Below are 21,566 nucleotides of genomic sequence, written 5' to 3'. Positions count from 1 at the left end.
TTCTGGGGGTTGTTTTGCATATTTTATTTTTACGTATTGTTAAGAACTGTTACAAAGTGTGTGTGAAAAATGTAACCTAGATTGAATGAATTTTGTATTACATTCAAGTTTAAAAAGTTCTCAAGGTCTCAATCAATCAATCAAAATATCAATTGTTGTCAACATTACTTGACTGTAGTCATATCATTTTTAGTTGCGAGCCTGGTTGACTACCAGCAGAGGGAAGTAGTGAACTACTTCCATTATTCTGACAGCGCTACAGTGTAGATGGTATTTTGGATAAACGGAATTCTAAATGACAAGTTAATATAAAAAATAGTCACTTTCTCAATATTAGAATGCACCATTATGTACACTGATGTTGAGAAACATACTGTACGTATTTTACACTTGTAGAATAACACTGCTCAGTAAGATAATTAGAATTTGACCAAATAAAACGTGGCGAATAATTGCATACACTGGGCAAGAGAATATACAGGTATAAAAAAAAGAATGAATTGAACAGGCCCGCAATTTCAAATAAGACCGGTGATTGAATACTCCAGACGTCACAACGATGCATTTAATGTACCTCGTAAATTTGAAAAACAATTCAATTTCAAACGCTGTATCTAAAATAAACGGACTGGTCATTTGTTTGAAATGCCCATTACATAAGAAGATTGAGTTTTCACGCAAACTATTTTACTTTTTATTATTATTATAAGTTATACAAGTGAAAGTCTATACAACTGCACATGGGTCACGTTGTACATTTTATTTTTCCGAACTGTCTTTGAAGAGGGCACAGGTCCCACACGCGCAGTGGCTGGTGGAAGAGTTTTAATGTGGGGGATTTCACTACTGCTCCTCTTCGCGTCATGCGAATTGTTTGACAAATGAAGAGACGCACTTTAAAAGCATGAAAACAAAGTTATTATACGGATGCGACAGAAAAGCGGACACTTAGTTCTTCCTCAAATAGCTTCGCCAAAATATTTTTGCACGTATACGCTACTGAAGAAGCCATGGAACCGATAACGAAGTGGACGCCGAAGCAAGTTGTAGAATGGATGAAAGGTAAGCCCGATACACTTTCGCCTTGTTGTATTAATTTAACTTAGTATTTGTCAGAAAGTTTCCCAATGTTAACCTTTACGTGTTTAGTCGGTACCTGCTAGTTTCGTAGAAACTGACAACAGTGCTCAACAACGTCAGCGCCTAGCATTTCACTTGTCAATGAAGCAGCACAGTATTTTCTTCTACGCGCATTGGTAAACGTTGCTGTTTATTTGTGCATCAGTAACAGAAAGTGAGCTGAGTCTAAACAAACTAGTGACTGACAATCTCAATTTGCGGGCAATACACTGGGCACTCTGTCATTTACAAACTTCATCTTGGGACCCCCCGCCCCACTACTCCGGAAAAAAACAAAACAAAAACACCAATGTGCAGTCGTTGTTTATTTACAGTAAACCGGCTTTGGCGTTTAAAATCAGCATTGAAACATCACACTCGTGTGGAGCACTTTTAAGGGTCTTTCACTTGTCTTACACAAACTTTTAGAGGCCAGTAGCATGTTTGCCATCAACTGCGAATGGCTTTCTACCTGGGTCCAGTCACTGCAAAGCTATGTGCGCTTAGACATGTCAAATGGTATGTGAAGTATGGGTGGAAAATATTCCATACTCCCAATTGGCAGTGTGTACTGAATGACCAATGAGACTTGTAAGGAAATTAATTTTGGTTTGTAGTTATTAAAAAACAGACTAAAGTGTCTTAATTTCCCAGATTACACCATGACATGTTGATTTTGGTCACCTTGAAACCAGTCTGCATCATTGGTTGGTAGCTCAAAAGGATTGTGGTGAGGGGGTTCGTTTCAGTGAAAAAGGCCAAGCCAGGACACGCATGCATGGTGGGATTAGTCGACACAGACCCCATTGCTCGCAGTCTCCCTGAAAATCAGACTCAGCGGTTGTCTATCGGTCATATCAACCGAATTTTCAGGCCGTGACAAATCAGGTCAAATAAAGTGAAAAGACTAAAGGAGTATTTTGTTTCACCTTAACATACATAAAATGATATTTAGCAGAGCCACACCAATGTGCGCAGGTTAGTAAGAAAATAGGCAGCCGTGCGTCATGGTCAACTCAAGCAAGAGGGATTGTCTTGTTTTAGTCCTTTCAACAAAATTAATTATTTCTCCATAACATTGTGCTCTTTTTATTGTGTATAAAATCATTTTTTGCCATTTCAAGACATCAGGCAAATGACAGTGTTCAAATACAAGTGTAATAAAATGTTGTTTAGAAACAGTCGGTCAGGTTATGAACTATGTACCTGTATATAATTGAGGATAACAAGCGCAAACACTGTTAAAGTTCTGTCTTCCTCCTTTTCTGTATGTATTGAATGTGACGGAAACCTTTTACATGCGATTTACATGGAAATTGCACCGCTATAATTTATTGCAGGTTCCAAAGCACGAAATAGACAAGACCAGCAGTTTGGATCAGTTTGCAGCTAAAACTGTCTTGTATAAACAGCCTTAGTTGCTGCTCCGCGTAGAATTTAACCCACAGGAAAACTGTATGCATTTGTCTCAGGTTGGGTTTTTTTTTCATAAAGGGACAGGGACGTTCTTTGTGTATTGAAGCATTTGTTAATCACTTGCATTGTTGGAGGAGATCAAGCAGTGGCTGGTGGATGTTTATTGCCAGTGAAAGGGCAATTGGTTCTTTCAATCCAAACACTGTCGTCTTTTGTCTTGCAGACTCGTGATGCCCTAAAGCACCATAAGCTCTGATCTTTTAGCTGGACCAGAGGTGTTGTGCATGTGATCAGTGTGTCACGTGTTACCCATTAGGATGTGATAAAGTGTTATTAACTCATCAATAAACAGGATGGCAAAATCTTATCAAAAAATATCAAGTACAAATTTAAGGGTCGGGTTAAAAAAAAAATCACAAGTGGTGCTTCTCACTTCCATCCCTTTCATTTTCCAAATTTAGGAGCCACACGGCCGAAGCTTCAGCTGTGAAGGGTTGGCACCACCCAAGGGCTGTAAAGCTGCTTAAGAGTTTCTCATTTTACCAACCATATAACTTCTTTTCCATCTCCCTTGGTTGGTTTGTTGTTACTGAAAGTAAGGCTGCCAAATTTTGACAAGGCATTCCAAACATTCAAAACTGCACAGCTGCAGTGTGGCGGCTGGCGTTTAACCAGTATTTTAACAATCTCAAACTGTGCTTGAACATGTGACAAAGTATCTGGATGAACTGGAAGTTCTTCAGTGTACTCAAATATTAACAATTTATTTATTTATTTTTATCATGGATGAAATGAGCCAAAGTAAATTATCAAGTTGTCTACTTTGATCGCACGCCTCCATCCCTTAAACCCACTGACCTAATATTTACACCATCTGACTAGACAGGTTTGCCTCAAGCCACTAATGCAGTAATGTTGATACACATAAGGGAATTTGCATCTAACGTGAGCAAAGGTGTGGATATCTCTTTCCTGTATTTCAACTAACATCAAAGTGCCAAAGAGGTAATTAGCTTTTTACAGAGGTGACAGACATGGCAAGCATTCTTTACTTTTTGAATAGTTTGTGCTTGGAAAAAGAATAGGATTGGTTCCCACTCCACACTTTCTAAATCAGAAGACTTTGAGAGGATTTTTTAAAAGACCCTTGCAAAACTATGTCTCACACCTGTTCACATTTAAAGACAATTTATAGGGTTTTTAGTCACAGCCTCGTCTCAGACTGAGGTTTTACAATGGCTGTCAATTTTTAAGGGTCAGTATTTACAAGACCACATCAAGATTCTTCAGACATTTGGAATGGTCCAAGTTCTTCGGAGCAGTCATGTTTTTCCTGGTGCTGCTCTTGTGATTGTTTGCAAAACATACCAGAATGAATTGGTCAGCGTTTCATTATTTTAATCTCAATCCTCATCGGATGTTATTGCGTTACTATGTCCCAGTTTTTTTTTTTTCTGTTTTCTGGAGCGCATAGGTGATGTGGTTACGTTACCATGCAGTGGTGTTAAGATAAAAAACATAAAAGCCTTGGCTCGCTCCTACGTATGCTTTAAGATAAATAAGACCAAATTTGTTAATGTGTAGGTACTAATATGTCTCAAACTTTTGAAATTGCTCGTTGTCTCATTGTCTGAAACGCTTCAGAGTTATGAAAGGAGCTTAAAATGCGTTGTCGTCTGCAAGCACTTGCAAACCTGCGCTACTCAATTAGATACAAGCTTATTCAGTCTGTGACTGTCATTCAAAGTGGACTTGCGCAACCAGTTACCATGTAAATAAAAAGGCAGTTCCAATTCATGCCTGAAGTTGCACCCATAATTCATGCCAAACAATAAAGTGGAGTGAGACATTGGTTGCCATTGTCTTAAAGCCAGTAGTGGCGTTCGATTAACGAAGTGGTGCAGGCCTGCAAATGTGTGCGTGCTTGGCGAATGTTGTTTTTTTCCGTCAGGGTTCATTCAAGGTTGCAAACGGTCGCAAAGATGTTCGCCAACAATATTAATGGTCTCAAACATTTTTTCTTGCTTCAAATAAATTTTTAACATGTTCAAAATTTGGCGACAAGAAAAAGAGTTTGCAACAATTAAAACGGTTTTGCAATGTCTGGCAAATGTCTTTGCAAGTCGTCACAACTGTTTGGAACATTGAATGAACTCTGATTAAAATGAATGAAAATAAATAAATAAATACATACATACATACACACATATATATATGGTTACGTCTGCACAAGCGTACAATCCTTCACTTCTCAATGACAAAGGTACTTTTTGGATGGGAGAGTACAGATTCCAATAGTTGGTATCGGACCGATACCTGGCCTTATTTCAAGGTATCGGTACTTCCAAGAAGGGCCGATACCAGTATCAGCTGCCCTTCCCTGGCTGTTTTACGATTAAGAACTGAAGGCATGCATGTCCAACAGATGCCTTTTAAGATGCAATTTCTGGAAATATTCGGATATTAACCTAAACCATTGTCAGGATAAGCAGTTTCATTTCATTTATTTAAATGAATTTCATTATGTGTTCGATACAAAATATGTATTTTATGAAAAAATGGAAAAAAGAACATTGCCATTAGCTGCATGCGATTTTAAGGAAAAGGGCTACATTGGGATATGTAGGTATATAAATGATCCCTGTTATTGTTCTTGTGGACATTTTATGTATCAAACGTAGCAATGGTGTCTGGACTTGGTATCGGTGACTACTGCAGTTGAATTCTTGTGCCGGAATTGGTCTGAAAAAGTGGTATCGAGCATCCCGAGGTTCTATAGTTGGATGACATATGTAATTGCCAGTAATCACCTTATACTATATACCATTAATACCAACAGGACATGTTGTCCAATTTAATCAACTTCCACAAACCTTTCAATTAACACGAGGATGGATAGACCAGTAAATTATTCTCTAGACAACCTTTAAAAATGAAGCCAAACTATTGTCAGTAATGAATTTCCAGTCACCAATCTATTCAGTACTTCTAATCAACCTATTGTTCCATTGGTATGCAGATAGCTGTAGAGTTGAGGGGGAAGTGTTGTAAGAGGATTGTACCCGGAAGAGGTGACTGAGTGCGATTGCCTTCGTTCCGTCCATGCCTGGCACCCCAGTGGTTTGTTTCTCACACGGCCTCGTCTTCCAGCCTTACAACCGCAGGATCGTCACCATGTGGGAAGAAACTCATAGTAGTTAATGTCATTGTTCTAATCCGGTTTTGAGGAACTGATAAAGAAAGGTCCATTAGGTTTTTGTCAGAATGAAGTGTTCCTCAACAACTAAAGATGCCATTCACATGCTAATTCAACCCAGTTTGGTGCAGGCTGCATTAACACTGCTGGGGACGACTGTGTGAAGCACACTGAGAAGATTTTATCAGTAAAATAAAAATTTGTAATCGTATCCAACAGAGAGTGCTCCCCAATATCCCTTGACAACCGTCCTTCGATCATCTCGGCTTCCATTCAAATGTGGAATGTGCATTGCAAATCTCGTCGATCATCTCCGCTTAGCTATTTGGCGACGGTCTGCCCGAAGCGCATTGGCCTGTGAAAGGCTCTGTTTAAACTCCACGAATCAACGCTCCAACCTTAGGTGGCACAAGTGGCGCAAGTGCAAATATGGGTGACATGGCGCCTGACCTCTCGTGGAAGGAAGTCAAGCATGAATGCTGTGTTTGCAAGCCAAGTTCACTCTGCCAGTCATGTGATTGAAGTTGTTCCAAGAGACTGAACATCTCAGACAGCTAACAAAACAAATTTGCCCTTGAATAGTGTTGGAGGTTTGGTATGCCTGTTTCAGTATTGCAATCGAAACAGCGTTAGCGCACTTGCACTCAAATGACCTCGGAATGCAGTCGCTTTCTGCTCCGAGGATGAGCAGTCAAAACAAGTGGGGAGTGTTGTGTCACTCGTGTCGGAGCCACAAGTTGCCTTTATAAGGTTTACACTTCCCTCACCAAATACTGCACTCATCAAGCGTTCACCACCGTTTTATGGTAGAATCTTGTCAAACTATTTGCAGTGGGTAGCTTTGGGAACTCACGGTTGGCTTTAGTTGGGCACTGGGTGAATACCATAACACAGCTTGTTTAGGACATGTCGAGACATGTCTGGTTTTCCCAGTTCTCCGCTCCGACCGTACACATTCTGCTGTTTGCACAGTTTTAAAATCATCCTTTTTCTATAACATACAATTTAATGCTCTCTTTTTTCCCCCCACTGATTTACAGAGGAACTATTTCTAATCCATTTTAATCACATGTTGCGAAAAGATTATTGCTCTCTGAAGGCTCCTATTGCTTCTGAATTGTCATGCATCATGTACCTTGTGTGTGCTGACCTATACGGAACTGCAACGTTTGAAATTGTATTTAATTGTAATGATGGGCTGTTGATTCAGTACGTTCAAGGCCTGCCATTGCAATGGCTCCTATAACCTGAATAAATCGATTTTTGACAGATTGATCCTGAAGCATAGCCTACTTACTCTAAACTCTGGTACCTGTTTTCATGACTCATATTACCGGTGGCTGCCACTGTTGGGACAACTGTTTACCTTCTCTTTTGTTTGGTGCAGACACCCTGGCAAAGTCTCTTACCTGCCCCTCACCCTCCCAACTGTATGCACAGCCTTGTTTTAACTGCTTTCAGTCAAAACTGCATTTATCATGTACAGTACATGAACCTGATAGGCCCTTTCTTCAAGTGTCATAGCTGTAGGCGGAAACCGGCAGCAGGGTTTGGCAAGCGTACAAACACACATCACCTGAAAAAAGGCGAGTGGTGCGCGTTTTTATTGAGAGGCATTTAGTTGTGTGCGTATGTCTTTGTTGTCTTTAATTAGAATGAGTGGTAAAGTACCACAGTGTGACATGTGTGTGCTTGCGGACCAATAATGGCCTTCAGGTAACGCGTCACTCACCCTTTGCATCAGAGAAACCAGGATTTCTCCTCAGCTCACTGTTTCACTTGGCAGTAAAAAAAAATTAAACTTTAGAACACAATTTGTGGGCCAGGTTATCCTTTGGGAGTTTTAAGGTAATTAACAAGTTCTGATCATGCAACTTTGCCCGTAATTCTTTGAATTACACATGAAGTTGTAATCAGTTTAATTAAAAGCATCTGTTCCATAAAATATGGATGTGAAGTTTGGCTCGGTTTGAAAAACATTTCGTGTTTGTATGACAGCATCCACATTTCTATGGCAAACTAAATGAGTGGGACACATTTCAGCTACCAAAGCTTTACTGTGATGCAAAATCAGTGCTGGTCAATTGGTCTGCACTGTACTGTCATCAGTACGCAGGGCCACCCTCGTCATGCAGCTTCTGAGTGAATTGAAACTGAACCAGTGAAACCATTGTTCCACACTTACCTGTGTATCTTAGGCTGGATTCACAATGCATGAGTCTAGTGACAAAATTAAGATAAAAATCACATAATTCAGATAGACATCACAGCGTCGAGGGGAGAAACCATGCATGGGATCAGATATCTTCAGCTTGGAACCAGGCCTCTTCCAAATGTAGATAAAAACTTCTTATGTATCAGGTATCAGCCAATACAACTGCAATGTAAACAGAGTATGTGAATGAAACAACTCTGGTATTAGCTATGTCTCTTAAAATGTAATGTAAATAAATAAACAGTCAGGAAAATTAGGTATGGGTATTAAATAGAAATTGGGTATTTACACAGGCAGTGTAAATACAGTCCTGGGGTGCTTTTCACACTCGCACCTTTTTATACTTTGTTTACATCTAAATCGAGTTGTTTTGCTCATTTGTTGCAGTTCAGCAAACTTGCCCACATCACTGGTGAGCTAATTTTTTGGAACAGGCCCCCGAGCAGCTTATGTGGTTCTTGGGGCCTACTTAGTGCCCGTGGGCACTTAAAAAGTTTCGCATATATGTTTTTAAAATTCCAGATTTCTTTTGGAATGTGGAACAGGCATATGATTGAATGCTGGAGCAGCAATATGTAAGGGACAATAGCTGAAAATTGCCTTCACTTATCAGAGACGGTTTTGCATTCTTAAGTGGGTCAGTGTCTTTGTACGCAGACCAAGTGCTTCTCTAGTTTGAGATCAATACGCTGAGTTGTGTTCTTCTTCTTCTTTGGTGCTGATACACTGAGGAACCATTAGATGATAACTTTGGTTTGCAAGGTAGCCCACGACACACATCCCGACTGTGTGAGCTCTGCCAGCATTCCATTCATCTTAATCTTGCTGCTACTACCTTTTCTAATTATTCATATCATATATTAATATCAATTATTTTACCACTCACAAACCAATTTTTCCCATCAGTAACAGGATTGCGCAGCTGGTCTTGCTCTGTGTCCACAGACCAAACCTGAGATTAATGCATGTTTACCATCATTGATTGGACTTCTGCAGCTTTGGGTTTTGGATCACGAGATGCCTTAAACATGTGACAAAAATGAAAATTAACTTGCTTTCCACATAGATGAAAAGGTGCTTACGGTACTCGAGACTGTGGAGCTGCCCTCGAGCAAGTCACTTTTTTTCCATGACACGAGCATTATGGCATTGTTTAATAATCAAATACTGTATATTAATGGGTCATCATCATGATGCATCCAAGAAACATTGAATTCTCCCATCCCTAATCAAAGGGTAATTTACACAAATTATGACCAAGATTGTTCTGGTGCTTAGTGACCCTATCGATACTTTTTTTTTTTCTCGTGTGCATTGAATCACTGCTTTCTTTTCTGTGGATTTACAGACAAGCTATTATTGCTGCAACCACTGTTTTAGCTCTATTCTTTGTTTCACACTTACTTGATGAAATTGATCATCCAGCAGATGGTCTCAATGTTGGGCAGTCAATAGTGTGTCGGTGATCGGCAACGATCACCGACCAGTTGACAATCATTGATCGTGCCAATTGGCTGGTTGCGAGCGGTTAGTGCTTGAGGCAAGAATCGGAAGAGTAGACAGCAAACAAATGGCGGTGAAGTAGTCATCCAAAGAACCCATGCACAGTTGTTGCTCATTCTGTACATTATTTTCATCTCATCACACATATAAACATGAAATGTCCACCGAAATGGACAAGGAAGCTTTGTTTACATACACAAAATTCCACGCTAGTAGACCTTCCAAACTAGCAGTTCTAGTGACTTTTTGTTACAATGAGGAACTCTGACTACTGCCGCCAATAGTGTGCAGCGGTATTAGATTTGGCGTCGGGACCGGTGTGTCACTTTTATCTTCCCGGAAGTGATGCCTGGCCTACGGAAGAGGATTAGGGCCAATGAAGAAAGAAAAAATAAGGTTGGCAAGATTCTGACTTTATTCTCAGAATTCTGACTTTAAAGTCAGAATTCTGACTTTAATCTCAGAATGCAATTCTGTTTAGACAGCTGCCGCCAGATATCAGTCACCACTTACCTGGCCACAACAAAAGTAACACCCTTGTATGGAAAATACTGAACAATTAAAATTGTAAATGTCTCCTATTAAAAACGAATTGCTGTGTCTGAATGACGCGTCTGCAGATTAAATGCAATATTATTCACTTCAAATTCCACGTGAAAGCTGTTTTTAGAGCAGCTATGGATTAACTTGCACACTCGTCCTTGTTCATATGCTTCAACACAAGAAGGCCTGTGGACTTTAACCCACTCTTATCCCATCAGTCATCGTCCATCAAGTTAGAGAGCAGCCCCAGCTGCTTTTTTAACTTGGGAAACCCACCGTGGATACGTCACCACCGATACGTAATTGTCTGTTTTATTTTCACTCTGGTACATGGGGTGAAACACTCCTTGTTGGCAGAGAGTGGAAGCCATGATCAGACTGAAAACGTAAAACAATTGAATTCGTCACTGAATTCAAGAAAATGTTGAAGTTACAGTATCTCAAAGCATGTCCCCCCCCCCCCCCCCCCCAAAAAAAAACGATTCTAGTCACACTGTTTGTTGTCTAATAAGCACACATTTTTGCAAAAGACACAACACGGAGAGCCCTATTGTCCGACTCTTTTTCCCAGTTCCCATTGGAAGGACCGGCCCAGTGTCTATCCAGGCTTTGTTGTTCTGTGAAGTCATGCATTCGAAGATAGCTTAGCAGTTGCAGAGACAAGCTCTTTCTTTCTAATTACAGCACAGCCTGGTCCAGCCAGAGTCCATTGTGCCCGAGTGCTGTGAATTCCCACAATGGTGCTACTCACTGGGGAACAATGAGTCAAATTCCTGACCATTCCCTGCAGGTTCAGAGGACTGGCTGACAAATAAAAACAGCAGAGTTACAGTGGCTTCGCCATTGTACACCCAGTCGTGTTCCCACTGGCCACCTCAGTTGGGGATCTTGGTGCATGTTTGTTTGTGTGTGTTAGAGAGCTGCTACCACTCCCAGTGGGAGCAAAGGGAGTGGTTGAAAGATGGGAGAGATCTGGTAGAAGGAGTTTACCTAGTTTTTTTTCTCGTGCAAATGAAAGGCTGTTGTTCACTCTTTTGTGTGTGCGTGTTTCACAAGGCCCATGTTTTACATGTATCGCACGGTACACTACCAAAGAAAGACATATAGTGTGTGCGTGTTTCACAAGGCCCATGTTTTACATGTATCGCACGGTACACTACCAAAGAAAGACATATAGTGTGTGTGTGTGTGTAATATGTATATTTTTTTTTACACAAGTTATGTGTCCTGAAATAATTATATGATATTGATTTGCCCACAAATTTACTTTGTTCGAAATCTGATGAACAACGAAGTTATTTGTAATTCCAAAAAAATATTTGCCAAACACATTTGTAGATAAGTTGGCCGGTTCGTATTAAGAGCCACAGGTCTCTAGGTTATAACATGGGATGTTTGCGAAGAAAGAAGTTACACGGATGGATTCTTTAAAACTATTTCTTTACTTTTTTTCAAAGTTTGTGGAAAAAAGTGGAAACTTATCGTCTGTAAATTATTGTATTGGACCAATGAATTGAAGTTGGGTAGTTTCCCGTGGCACACCTAATGAGATTTCCGTGGCCTCATTGTCTTTTCCTCTTGTTTTCATTGTACAGTTTTCATATTGTGTTAGCATTCTATAGATACAACTTAGAATGACAACTTGCAATGATAAGTTGTAATGATTAATTATTTGGTGTGGAGAGGAATAAGGATGCGTATGTATTGTATATCAATATTTCTTTACCATTATTTATTATAAAACTATAGTACAATATTTTAAAGAATATACAGGGTTGTCAGGAAGGGGTAGTGAAACGTACTAATTTTAAGTTGAGTTACTTTTATGGTAGTGTAATTTTGTCTGTTAGCTGTTTGTTTTTTTTTAAACATAATTTTTTCAACATAATTTTTCACACTGGTGAGAAATAAATTCTGAATCAGTCCGGTGTGTACCTCGCCTCTCATCTAAACTCAGCTGGTACAGACTGATAGAAACTGTGTCATTGCACAATCAGTATTGAAAATTCAGTGTTTCTTTGTCCTCCACTTAAGTGCGCACAAATACTGTCACAGATGAAGCCATGAAGAACCCAATCAGCACTTTTGGTTTGTCTTTGCTTATGGGAAATATTGAGATTATGACAAGAATAGCGCAGACATTGGCAAGAAGATGGGTTCTCTTCTTTATGTTGCCGGAAATGTGTGCTTACCCAACCAACCATGAAGTTTGCTGTGGGTCTTGATTGTCTCACTTGCCTCAGGGGTATACTGTAGTTCCACTTACACGGTCCAGACTGGAGTTTCTGTGCCCCGAGCTTTCCAAGATCCCCATAGTAATGCCTGCCTGTCCGGTAAATCACTCGTATACAGTACACAACCTGTTGCCGACAAACAGGAATCACTGATATAAATCAAATAAGCTGCTTACTCCCAAACACAAGGAGAGAACATTATCAAAGGAAACTAAATGGTACGAGCAATAAAAGGATAACACTAACAAATCGTTTTTCAATTAAACTGATTAAAATCAACACATTTAATTACTTCCTGCACTTTGGCTTCAATCGAACCCAACATTGGTGAGCTGTAAATACAGTCCCAGCTGTATATCAAAATGATTGTATTTGACATTGGTGGTGTGTGTTTATGTCTCCGCTGCGGAGTTACACCCTCTTGGTTTGGTCCGAGGACTTTTGCCAAGTGCTTCACAGAAGCCATAAAACTATGTCAACGCTCTTTCATAGTGCACAGCTTTTGAAAAGCTTTCACGCAGGCGCTGCATTCCCTTCCATTCACACTAGTATCGCCAGTTGAATCATACCCCCAACAGTATTTGGGTGACAAACGTACAAGTACCAACCTGTCAATTGTTTGCAAGCCTTTTTTGTGATGTTTCTTCTGGTAGTTCTAAAATGTGTAAAATAATACTAAAATGTGACATAATTCCCTTTGGCTTTGCTAACCCAAGCTTTATTTTCATTTACTCCCTGGTAGCTGGCTCAGTGTTTACATTTAGTTTGACTTTATCTTCCTTTTCCCGTGTTGCTCAGTTATTTTTGTTGGTCTTGCGTGTAATATTGTGTTTTTCGTTGCAGCTGGCCATTCAGAGGTTAAGCCCAAACTTCCTTAATGTGGTCTTGAGGAATTTAAATGCCAAGGAATGAGAAACATCTCATGAGCCTAACTAGATGTGGCTTGTGCGCAGACTAATGGCTCACAAGCCACAGTTGGTTCTCCTTTGACTACGCTGCGATGGCTTGAGTGCAGACTCAGACCACAACAAACAGATTTATTCGACCAACTGTCATAGTGTGCCGTCAGCCTCGCATGTTTTGTGAGCTTTCAGAGCTTTACCATTTTCATCACGCATGAGTATTTCAAAGTCAATTCACCTTTTTATACTCACATTTGAGTTGGTTCACTGCACTTCTAAGAGGTCAGAAATTAATCCTCTGCCATTTTATCTCAGTGGGTCTGTAAGTATATGAATTATTGAGTGTGCCATTTTAACTATTCATCCCCTTTCAAGGGTTAACATTCTTGTCATGGCTTCCAATTTTATGCCCATGCTCATGACCCACAGTGTGTGTAGATGAGAGATAAAATATGATGTGCCTTGTTAGATAAATGTCTTTGTGACTTGAAGGCGTACCTAGTGGGTTGCCTCTCATAAATTCATGCTCTGTATTTTACGAGGCTCCACTGATTTCTTGCTACGTTTTATATTCTCAGGGGGACTTCTTGTGACTTGAATTTCAAGATGAGTTAGGGCTACCAAATCCTGCCTTGTACTGAGGAATATCTGTGTATGGGGAGGTTGGACTTGGAGTTGTGACTGAGGGGGTCTCACAGCTGACGGGTCTTTTTAAGAAGCAGGGCACAGGGCCATGCATCTGCAGCTGCCCCCTTTCTGTACGCTCTTTCATTGGAAGAATGATGGCGTTCTGCAAATGTGTGCACATACACAGACAGACACACTCTAAAGATTAATGAATGAAAAGTTGAATGCGGGGTGTTTGTGTGTTTTCATGTCTTGTCACATTGTATATAGCTCACGTTGGGCTATCGGAACTAAACATTTTCTTTGAATGATTTATACATATTTGACTTCTTAGTACCAGAGTTGCTAGCGTGGCTGTCCATTGTCCAGTCAATGCATGAATCCAACTACAGTAGCATTAGGCGGTTGGCACACACACACACACACACACACATACACACACACACACACACACATTTGCACAAATATAGCCTTTCATTGTTTAACTAGCCTAACAGACTTGGCTGTCTCAACTGTTGCTCTGTTTGTAGTGTGTTTATCTTGCAAAGTTATCAGTCCCACCTGTTCCTCCTCCACATTGTTTTAACACACGCCTACACACGAAACCAACAATATGAACACGCAAATAAGGATTTTGCATGCAAATTAAAGGGGTAAATGCTTGTGATGATATTTGCTGCCGTCTGAGCGAAGTAAACATACGCCACTCTCTTTTTTTCCATGTGTATCCAGGTTTGGATGAAAGCTTGCAGCAATACGTGAGCAACTTTGAGCGGGAGAAAATCAGTGGAGAACAGTTACTGAAGATCACGCATCAAGACTTGGAGGAGCTCGGTGTGGCAAGAATTGGACACCAGGAGCTGGTGCTGGAAGCTGTTGATCTGCTATGCGCTCTGGTGGGTAGAACTCATCAGTCAGTAATTATATTAAAAAATAAAAATCTTGTAAGAGTAGTTCCAACCTGCAATAATTGATTTTAGGTAGTAGCAAAAGGTTGAGCCTCTTGTTCATTTGGCTGGCTGCCTCTCCGATCTTGCTGTGTATTCATCACAAATTCAGTGTATCGTTTGTTGTTGGGCAGCTGAAGGGAGCGGCGATGGAATTAAGCATCATTACCCTGCCGATGGAGGCTCACACGTGAAGTTGCTTGTGTGCACTACGGAACAAGAGTTTTTCTTTTCTTTAGAAATTGTGTGGTTATAAAGAGCCACTATTGGTGCCTTTGACCATTTTTTGGAATAAAAGGTCTATGTTGATCACGTATGATTTAGTGAAGGAAAAAAAAGAGCATACGTCTGATATAAAATAATTACAGTCCAGAGCAAAAAGCGATTGTACTGTTCACTACACTTTGCCTGATGCACCAGTGGACTCCTTGTCTCCCATACTTGTCCCTTCCAACACATGTGTTTGCTTTCTCCTCATACACTGAATATGTCTTCCATCCTAGTATGTAAGCACTTGGGTGCCAGTTAGCATCAAAGCAGAAGCACTACAAACGGCCCAGCTAAGAAGGAACTAACTTTTCCAGCAGATGGAATTGATTTGGGATTTTATCACTTCCTGTCCCATGAAAGTCTCAGATTGTGATCCATGAATTTTCATCTGTGTCAGCATTTTCTGTCATTATGCTTTTTTAAAGAAGTTTTTGCATTCTGTTGGGTTTGGTTGTCTTCAACTTGTTCTTTTTCTCCCAAACATAACACAAGGTGATAAGACACCTCTGTTCCAGGGGTCATCTTGTTTTCAAGTTGATTAAAAATTCAAATCCACTTCACACTGTTGGGTACTTTTGGGCCATGTGTACAACAGGCCAAGCAGGTTTATTTGGAGTGTAAAACCCATTCCCTGCTCATGAACTTGCCTAAAGTCTGCCATGCTATATAATTCATTTGGATGTGTACTTTTAAATTCAAAATTTGCAGGTTTGATTCAGTTGGTGTGTATGGGTTAAGAGAGACCATGCTTCTTGTATAATGTTCGAAGCATCGTTGTCTTTACCTCGCTTTCTAGGATAGGAACACAAGACTTTCTTTGAATGTTAAAAAGCTGCATTGTTTTTTCTGTTCCAGGTGCTGGAACAGGTTCCTTTCCATGGAGCAGTCTTATGATACTGTTCATCTAGTGGTCCAATACCTTTTTACGAGTGCAACACTCCAATCCTAACTCTTATGGCCTCCAAAGAGCACTTGGCAAAGTAAAGGAATGTAGTGTGTATAACAGTTCAGCTCAGTGGACATACAGTATTATTGAGTTCTAACTGGATGTTGTTGGAGTGTCTCAATAGATTATCTCGAATAATTTGCCCAGCATTAGTATGGAACTGGTCTGCCTCATTGTCCCCTCAACATTTGTCTGATTTTACAGAATGGATGATGTTGGACTGCCAACAGTGTAATGATGAGTAAATAAGTGTTTGGTGCATGTTATCTTCATTCTCTTGCTCTTCCCTGAAAGTTAAGGTATTTAGTTCTGAATTAGCTTAAATTGAGGCAAACTCATTGCAAATAACAAGGCCACCAACATGTGGAAGCCCCTCACCTACTCCTTGTCCAAGTTATTGTTTTGACACTTTCCTGTACATGGATGGGTAACTAACTGGCAGTTTGGAATATTTTTTCATTCCCCCAATTTTATTTTATTTTTTTCGGGGGGGGGGGGGGTTATAAATATGTTACTGTATTACATTGGACCTTTTACATATTTGTGTTTCAGTAAGTCAACTAAAAGTGAAAACCTTTATGCATTATACATGCGTTCGCATGTTGGTGTATACTGATATGTTTTTAATGAAGTGACTATGAGACTAGGTCAAACACCTTTGACGATATATGGTGTAGATAAAGCGCTATAGAAGATCAAAATGGATTTTTCCATTTTTGGTCTGGCATGTTTTTTCACCACAAGTTTAGTAACACATTCGAATTGATTTGGGACTCGCTGCTTAAACGGTAAATGAAAAGCAAACACGGATTTGGTGTTAAAATCCAAACTCTACGATGCATTTCGATTATTATTCCACAAAGTACTGTAAACCGCTCAACATCACTTATGGAAAAGGATATTGCCTATTGGCCAAGTGCAATCAGAATGACTGATGGGCCAAAATGCTGCCCCACAGCTATCCCACAGCTCCACAGGAAACAGTGGTGCTCTTCCCCGCAAGCCATTGGGCAGCCACTGCAGTTCAAAGACAAACAAAGAACATTCTGTTTAATTTTTCTGGACTTGTGTGACCCATGATGCCATTTGCAGTGTCTGTAGAATCCAAAAAGTTTGTGGAAGTTCAAATCCCTCCTTAGACAAACTCATACATTAGAACATTAATAGAAATAGAACCACGTAAAGAGCTCCAGAAGCCATGGTAATGTATTTTGCTATCGTCAGCGGATGTGCTCCAATGCGGAATAAGACTTATTCTTAGATGCCGTATTATAGCTTATTTATGCAAAACACACAGCGTGTTTATAGGCCAGTCTGGCTACAGCCTGTGGAAAGAATAGCAAGCGCTATGTTGTGATAGCTATCTTTCACTTCGAAGGAAACATTCATTTCAGTCCTGTTAGATAACTCCCCCTACTTTCAGAATCCTACTTGCACAGTCTCTGCACATAGTGTATTTATGAATATAATATCAACAATGATGTCAAATTGGGATATTTATAAAGAATACATTGTGTTTGAAATGAATATTTAGGTTGTAATTGGTCCAGAATGGATTTTTATTTGAGTTTAAATGGTGCAGTCAATAAAATACCACATTTTAAATCACCGCAAGCAAACAGATTTTTGTAATTTTCAATGGGACTTCTGCACCTATCGGCAGGGATTTTGGGCCACTCTTCATGACCAAACTGCTCCAGTAGCCTCAGGTTTGAAGGCTGCTTTCTCTCGACACTGTGTTTCAGTTCTTTCCACATATGTTCAATCGGATTTAGATGAGGGCTCATAGAAGGTCATTTCACAATTGTCTAATGTTTTTGCTCTGATCCCTGCTTGGGTGGTTTTAGCTGTGTATTTTCGGGCATTATCCTGTTGCAAGACCCATCCATGACCTGTGAAGGAGATCTCTGACATTTGACAGGACGTTTCTCTCAAGAATACCTTGATAGTCTCAAGATTTCATTGTACTCTGTACAGATTAATGACATCCTCTGCCAGATGTAGGAAAGCAGCCCCAGAAAACAACAGAGCCTTCTGCATGTTTCACAGTAGGGACGGTGTACTTTTCTTGCTGAGATTCATGTTTGCATCTATGAACATAAAGCTGATGCGCCAAAAAGTTCCAGTTTTCTCTTGTATGTCCGGAGGTCATTCTCACAGCTGGTCTTGAAATTCACCTTTTAATTCCTTTGGAGGTTGTTTTGAGCCTTTCTTTTACCATTCGTGTTATCTGTCTCTACAATTTGTCATCAAGTTTCCTCCTGCCATCACATCCAGGGAAGTTGTCTATAATTTGCTTTCTAATATCCTGAGATAACGCTCTCCTTAGTTTCCTCTGGTCCACGTTGAGTGTGGTACACATCATTTGACCAGATGTCACTCTTTAAATTGGCACCCGTGATGCTGATTGGAGGACATGACCCTTTGGTTAAATTATTTTTTAAATAAGGGGGATCATCTTTTTTTTTTCTTCGTTAACAGAGTCGTACCAAAAGTTTTGTCCAGTTTTTGTATCTATATGTAAATACGTGTGTGTGTGTGTGTGTGCTATATTTTTTAAATATATGACACTGTAGGATTTATGAACACTAAACATTTGCTAAATGATTTGAGTGCTAACCCAGTCGATGTCCTGTACCAAGAGTCAGGCAGCCTACAGTCACTGTGTGTCAGACAAAATCATTCCAGTAATTATTTGAGCACTGATATTAGTGAAAAGACCTGTGTTTTAAGGACGCGGGGAGTGGAATAAAACCAGACACTAACGTCTCAGAGATCTCCTTTATTGGCTCGACATGTGCTGTGTTTCTCTTTGCAAGCAGATTTAGCTTCTGGCACATCAGTCTGAACAGCAGGATTGTTGGCAGTGTTGCAACACCCTGCAAGTTGCAGCAGAGATTATATTCATGCTGCTCAACTTTAACAATCTAGAGACGTGTTACAAACGATTTCTTTCAATACAGACACAATACAAATTGATTTGTGAATTTTCCAACTCGTGACGTATGTTTATTTCCGACCGGGCCACTGTTTAATGACCCATGAAGACTGATTTGGGCTATTTTGTACACGTGGAGCACTGATAAAATAGGGGAATTTAATGACGGGAAATAAGCCCAGCCCAGGCACAAGAATGCTTTGCTCTTCATGATCGGAATCAGATGACACGTGAACACTCTGGCCACACTCTCTCAAGCAATCAAGCAACAGCCAGAGTCTCAGCCCGTTTAACTTGATTGAAAATTGTCATTGTGTGTATGTTCACTGTTTCAGAACTATGGTGTGGAGACAGACAACTTGAAGGACCTAGTGGTGAGGATGAGAGCAGCCACCAACAGTCTCCACATGGCCACATCTGATCGCAGGAAGAGCCCCGTGTATGATGAGAGTACCTCTCGCAAGCCACCGAATGACTTTCTCACATGTGTGGTGGAGCTCATTGGTGCTGCTAAGAGCCTCCTGGCTTGGCTTGACCGGTAAGTGCTTTCACACCATGGCTCACAATCCCACTAATCAACACAGTAAAAGTGCCTTTAGAGTATCATTATCATACAACAGAATATTAAAGGACACATGATTTTTTTTATAATTTTAAATGGTTCCCATGTGTTCTTTAAACGCCCCAAGCCTTAAGAATAAATTACAATTTACACCTGAATGATTTAAGCCTCTGAAACTCAAGATTTTTTTGAGGTGGCGATCCTGTCCCATGAAAATGTGCAAGGGCTCTGCAGCAGTGACAAAGCAGAGTACAGTTTTCGTTACCAAGACAACCAGGGGCACAGCTAGGTGGCTCAACGAGGCAAGCTGCTTTTAATTGCGGAAGTGAAGCCTGTGCCTGTGAAGACATTAAAAGCGTGGAGGCAGCACTTTATGTACTACACTTGAGACACTTGTCAATTAGTCGGCAGATCCCGACATGTGATACATGCAGGGCACACATGATCAACTTTAGTAATCCCCCTCCCCCTACCTTGTTGACCAATAATTCATGTATGTGCCACTTACCAGAAGCAAATGCGAATGCTCAGCTCTTGATCCAACAAACTTCAATGCAGCTCTGCTGACCTGTTGGCCTTAACCTAAGTGCTTCAAACAGTGTCGTAAGTAGCATTGAAAGTGGTGCATCTTGACCCAGCCTAGCTTCCAAGTCATGTTTGGAGAAACCCGACACTGAGGCTGGTTAGTACTGATTGTGATGTCACAGGAACAGACAAAGATTTACTTGGTTTTGATTTCACACTCGACGGTGAACGATCTCACCAGAGGACCACTTTATTGAATAGAAGTATATTAGAATTGGGTGTATTAGTTCCTCCGTTATGTGTTTTGAGTAGAGTGAAAGGAAATTTGTTTTTGTATAGGATTAATTCAGTGCACCTCTGAAGACAAATAAAGAAGAAACAAAGAAATTGGATTGAAGTTTTGGCCTCCTCCTCTTCATTCATAAATTTATCAGTTTAGACTAGGTGCATTAGCTCCACCTGAATCTCAATGCTTGATCTTGCTGAGACATGGTGTGTGGCCAATTGTATGCATCCAATGTTGTATACAAAACAAGTTTAATAGAAACCTGTTTGGAGAAGCACAGATCCTTGAACTCGGCTCACCCTAAGGATGGCTGCCCCCGTCAACGTCATCCAACATCAATACAATACAATACATGCTGATTTATATAGCGCTTTCACAACAGCGGCAGCTGTAACAAAGCGCTTAACAAAACAGTTAACATCAAGTAAAACAATAAACACAACACATAACATAAAATTCAGACAGTCATGCAGGCATAACCACTTTTCCATCACACACTTTGTTGTTTGAAGCAGATTGAGATGAAAGAGGAGAGAATCAAAGTTTCCTTTAACCAGTGGATCAGAGACGTCATGCTCAAAATGTGCACACGTCAGCTACAAGCTAAGTTTCAAAGTCAACAAGAAGCTGTAGCATCCATTGACGAAAAGAGATTGGTTCAATTCTCCTGTCCCATGGAAATCCATTTCAATTCTAAGCGGCAACTCACGGTTCCAAATGCGCATCAGCGCCCTGCGCCAACGCTCCTCTCTCCTCATCCTCAACTTCAGCAGCCATCCATTCAGCCGGACCAACGCCGACTGTCCAGCAGCGTCGACATAGCCACTGAACAAAACGCGGTTGTGAAAAATGCTGCCCATTACAGGCGCAAAAAACACAAGCGCCCCAGGTCTGTCCAGCATCGACAGTCAATGGCGCCGACATTCCTCCCAACCAAAATCTGTGCTGGTACAGGCGTGCTGCCGAGAAGGCGCAGCCACCGAGCGCAGATGCTTCTCCTTTGACGAATGTCGTGGCCAAAAAACGCTGAAAACAGTCCATATCAGGTCAGCACGATGAAACAACAAACAACATGTGACAAAACAAAAGACAAAAACACCAAAAAAGAACAAAAAAGCAAGGCTCTTGAAGAGCACTTGCCGAAGGCTGCCTACTCGGGCGCCATCTTGGGGGGGGGGGGGGGGGGGGGACAACATCAGTAACATTTGACCTGACAAAAAATCTCACGGCATCCCAAATCTCAAATCCTATCTTCCCAGAATAGTGGAGGGACAAGTACATTGCTATTTTCTTTCGTTTTCATATCTCGTGGGTGTAATAGTGTCCCGGCACTGCTG

The 21,566-nt window shown here is 40.6% G+C and overlaps 1 protein-coding gene across 1 annotated transcript in view; it reads left to right on the top strand.

Annotated features, from left to right (window-relative positions):
• The first annotated feature begins 779 nt into the window (after positions 1 to 779).
• The window catches only part of LOC127615229 (connector enhancer of kinase suppressor of ras 3-like), a 32,147-nt gene continuing 11,360 nt past the window's right edge, over positions 780 to 21,566 (top strand). Inside the window, exons 1-3 of the mRNA XM_052086849.1 lie at positions 780 to 1,062; positions 14,488 to 14,651; positions 19,192 to 19,394. Of these exons, the coding sequence (XP_051942809.1) occupies positions 1,011 to 1,062; positions 14,488 to 14,651; positions 19,192 to 19,394 (419 nt within the window). The 5' untranslated portion in view covers positions 780 to 1,010. The remainder of the gene's footprint in view (positions 1,063 to 14,487; positions 14,652 to 19,191; positions 19,395 to 21,566) is intronic.

The sequence above is a fragment of the Hippocampus zosterae genome, chromosome 14, assembly GCF_025434085.1.
Source record: "Hippocampus zosterae strain Florida chromosome 14, ASM2543408v3, whole genome shotgun sequence".
NCBI lineage: Eukaryota > Metazoa > Chordata > Actinopteri > Syngnathiformes > Syngnathidae > Hippocampus > Hippocampus zosterae.
This window is presented reverse-complemented; position numbering and strand designations above follow the sequence as displayed.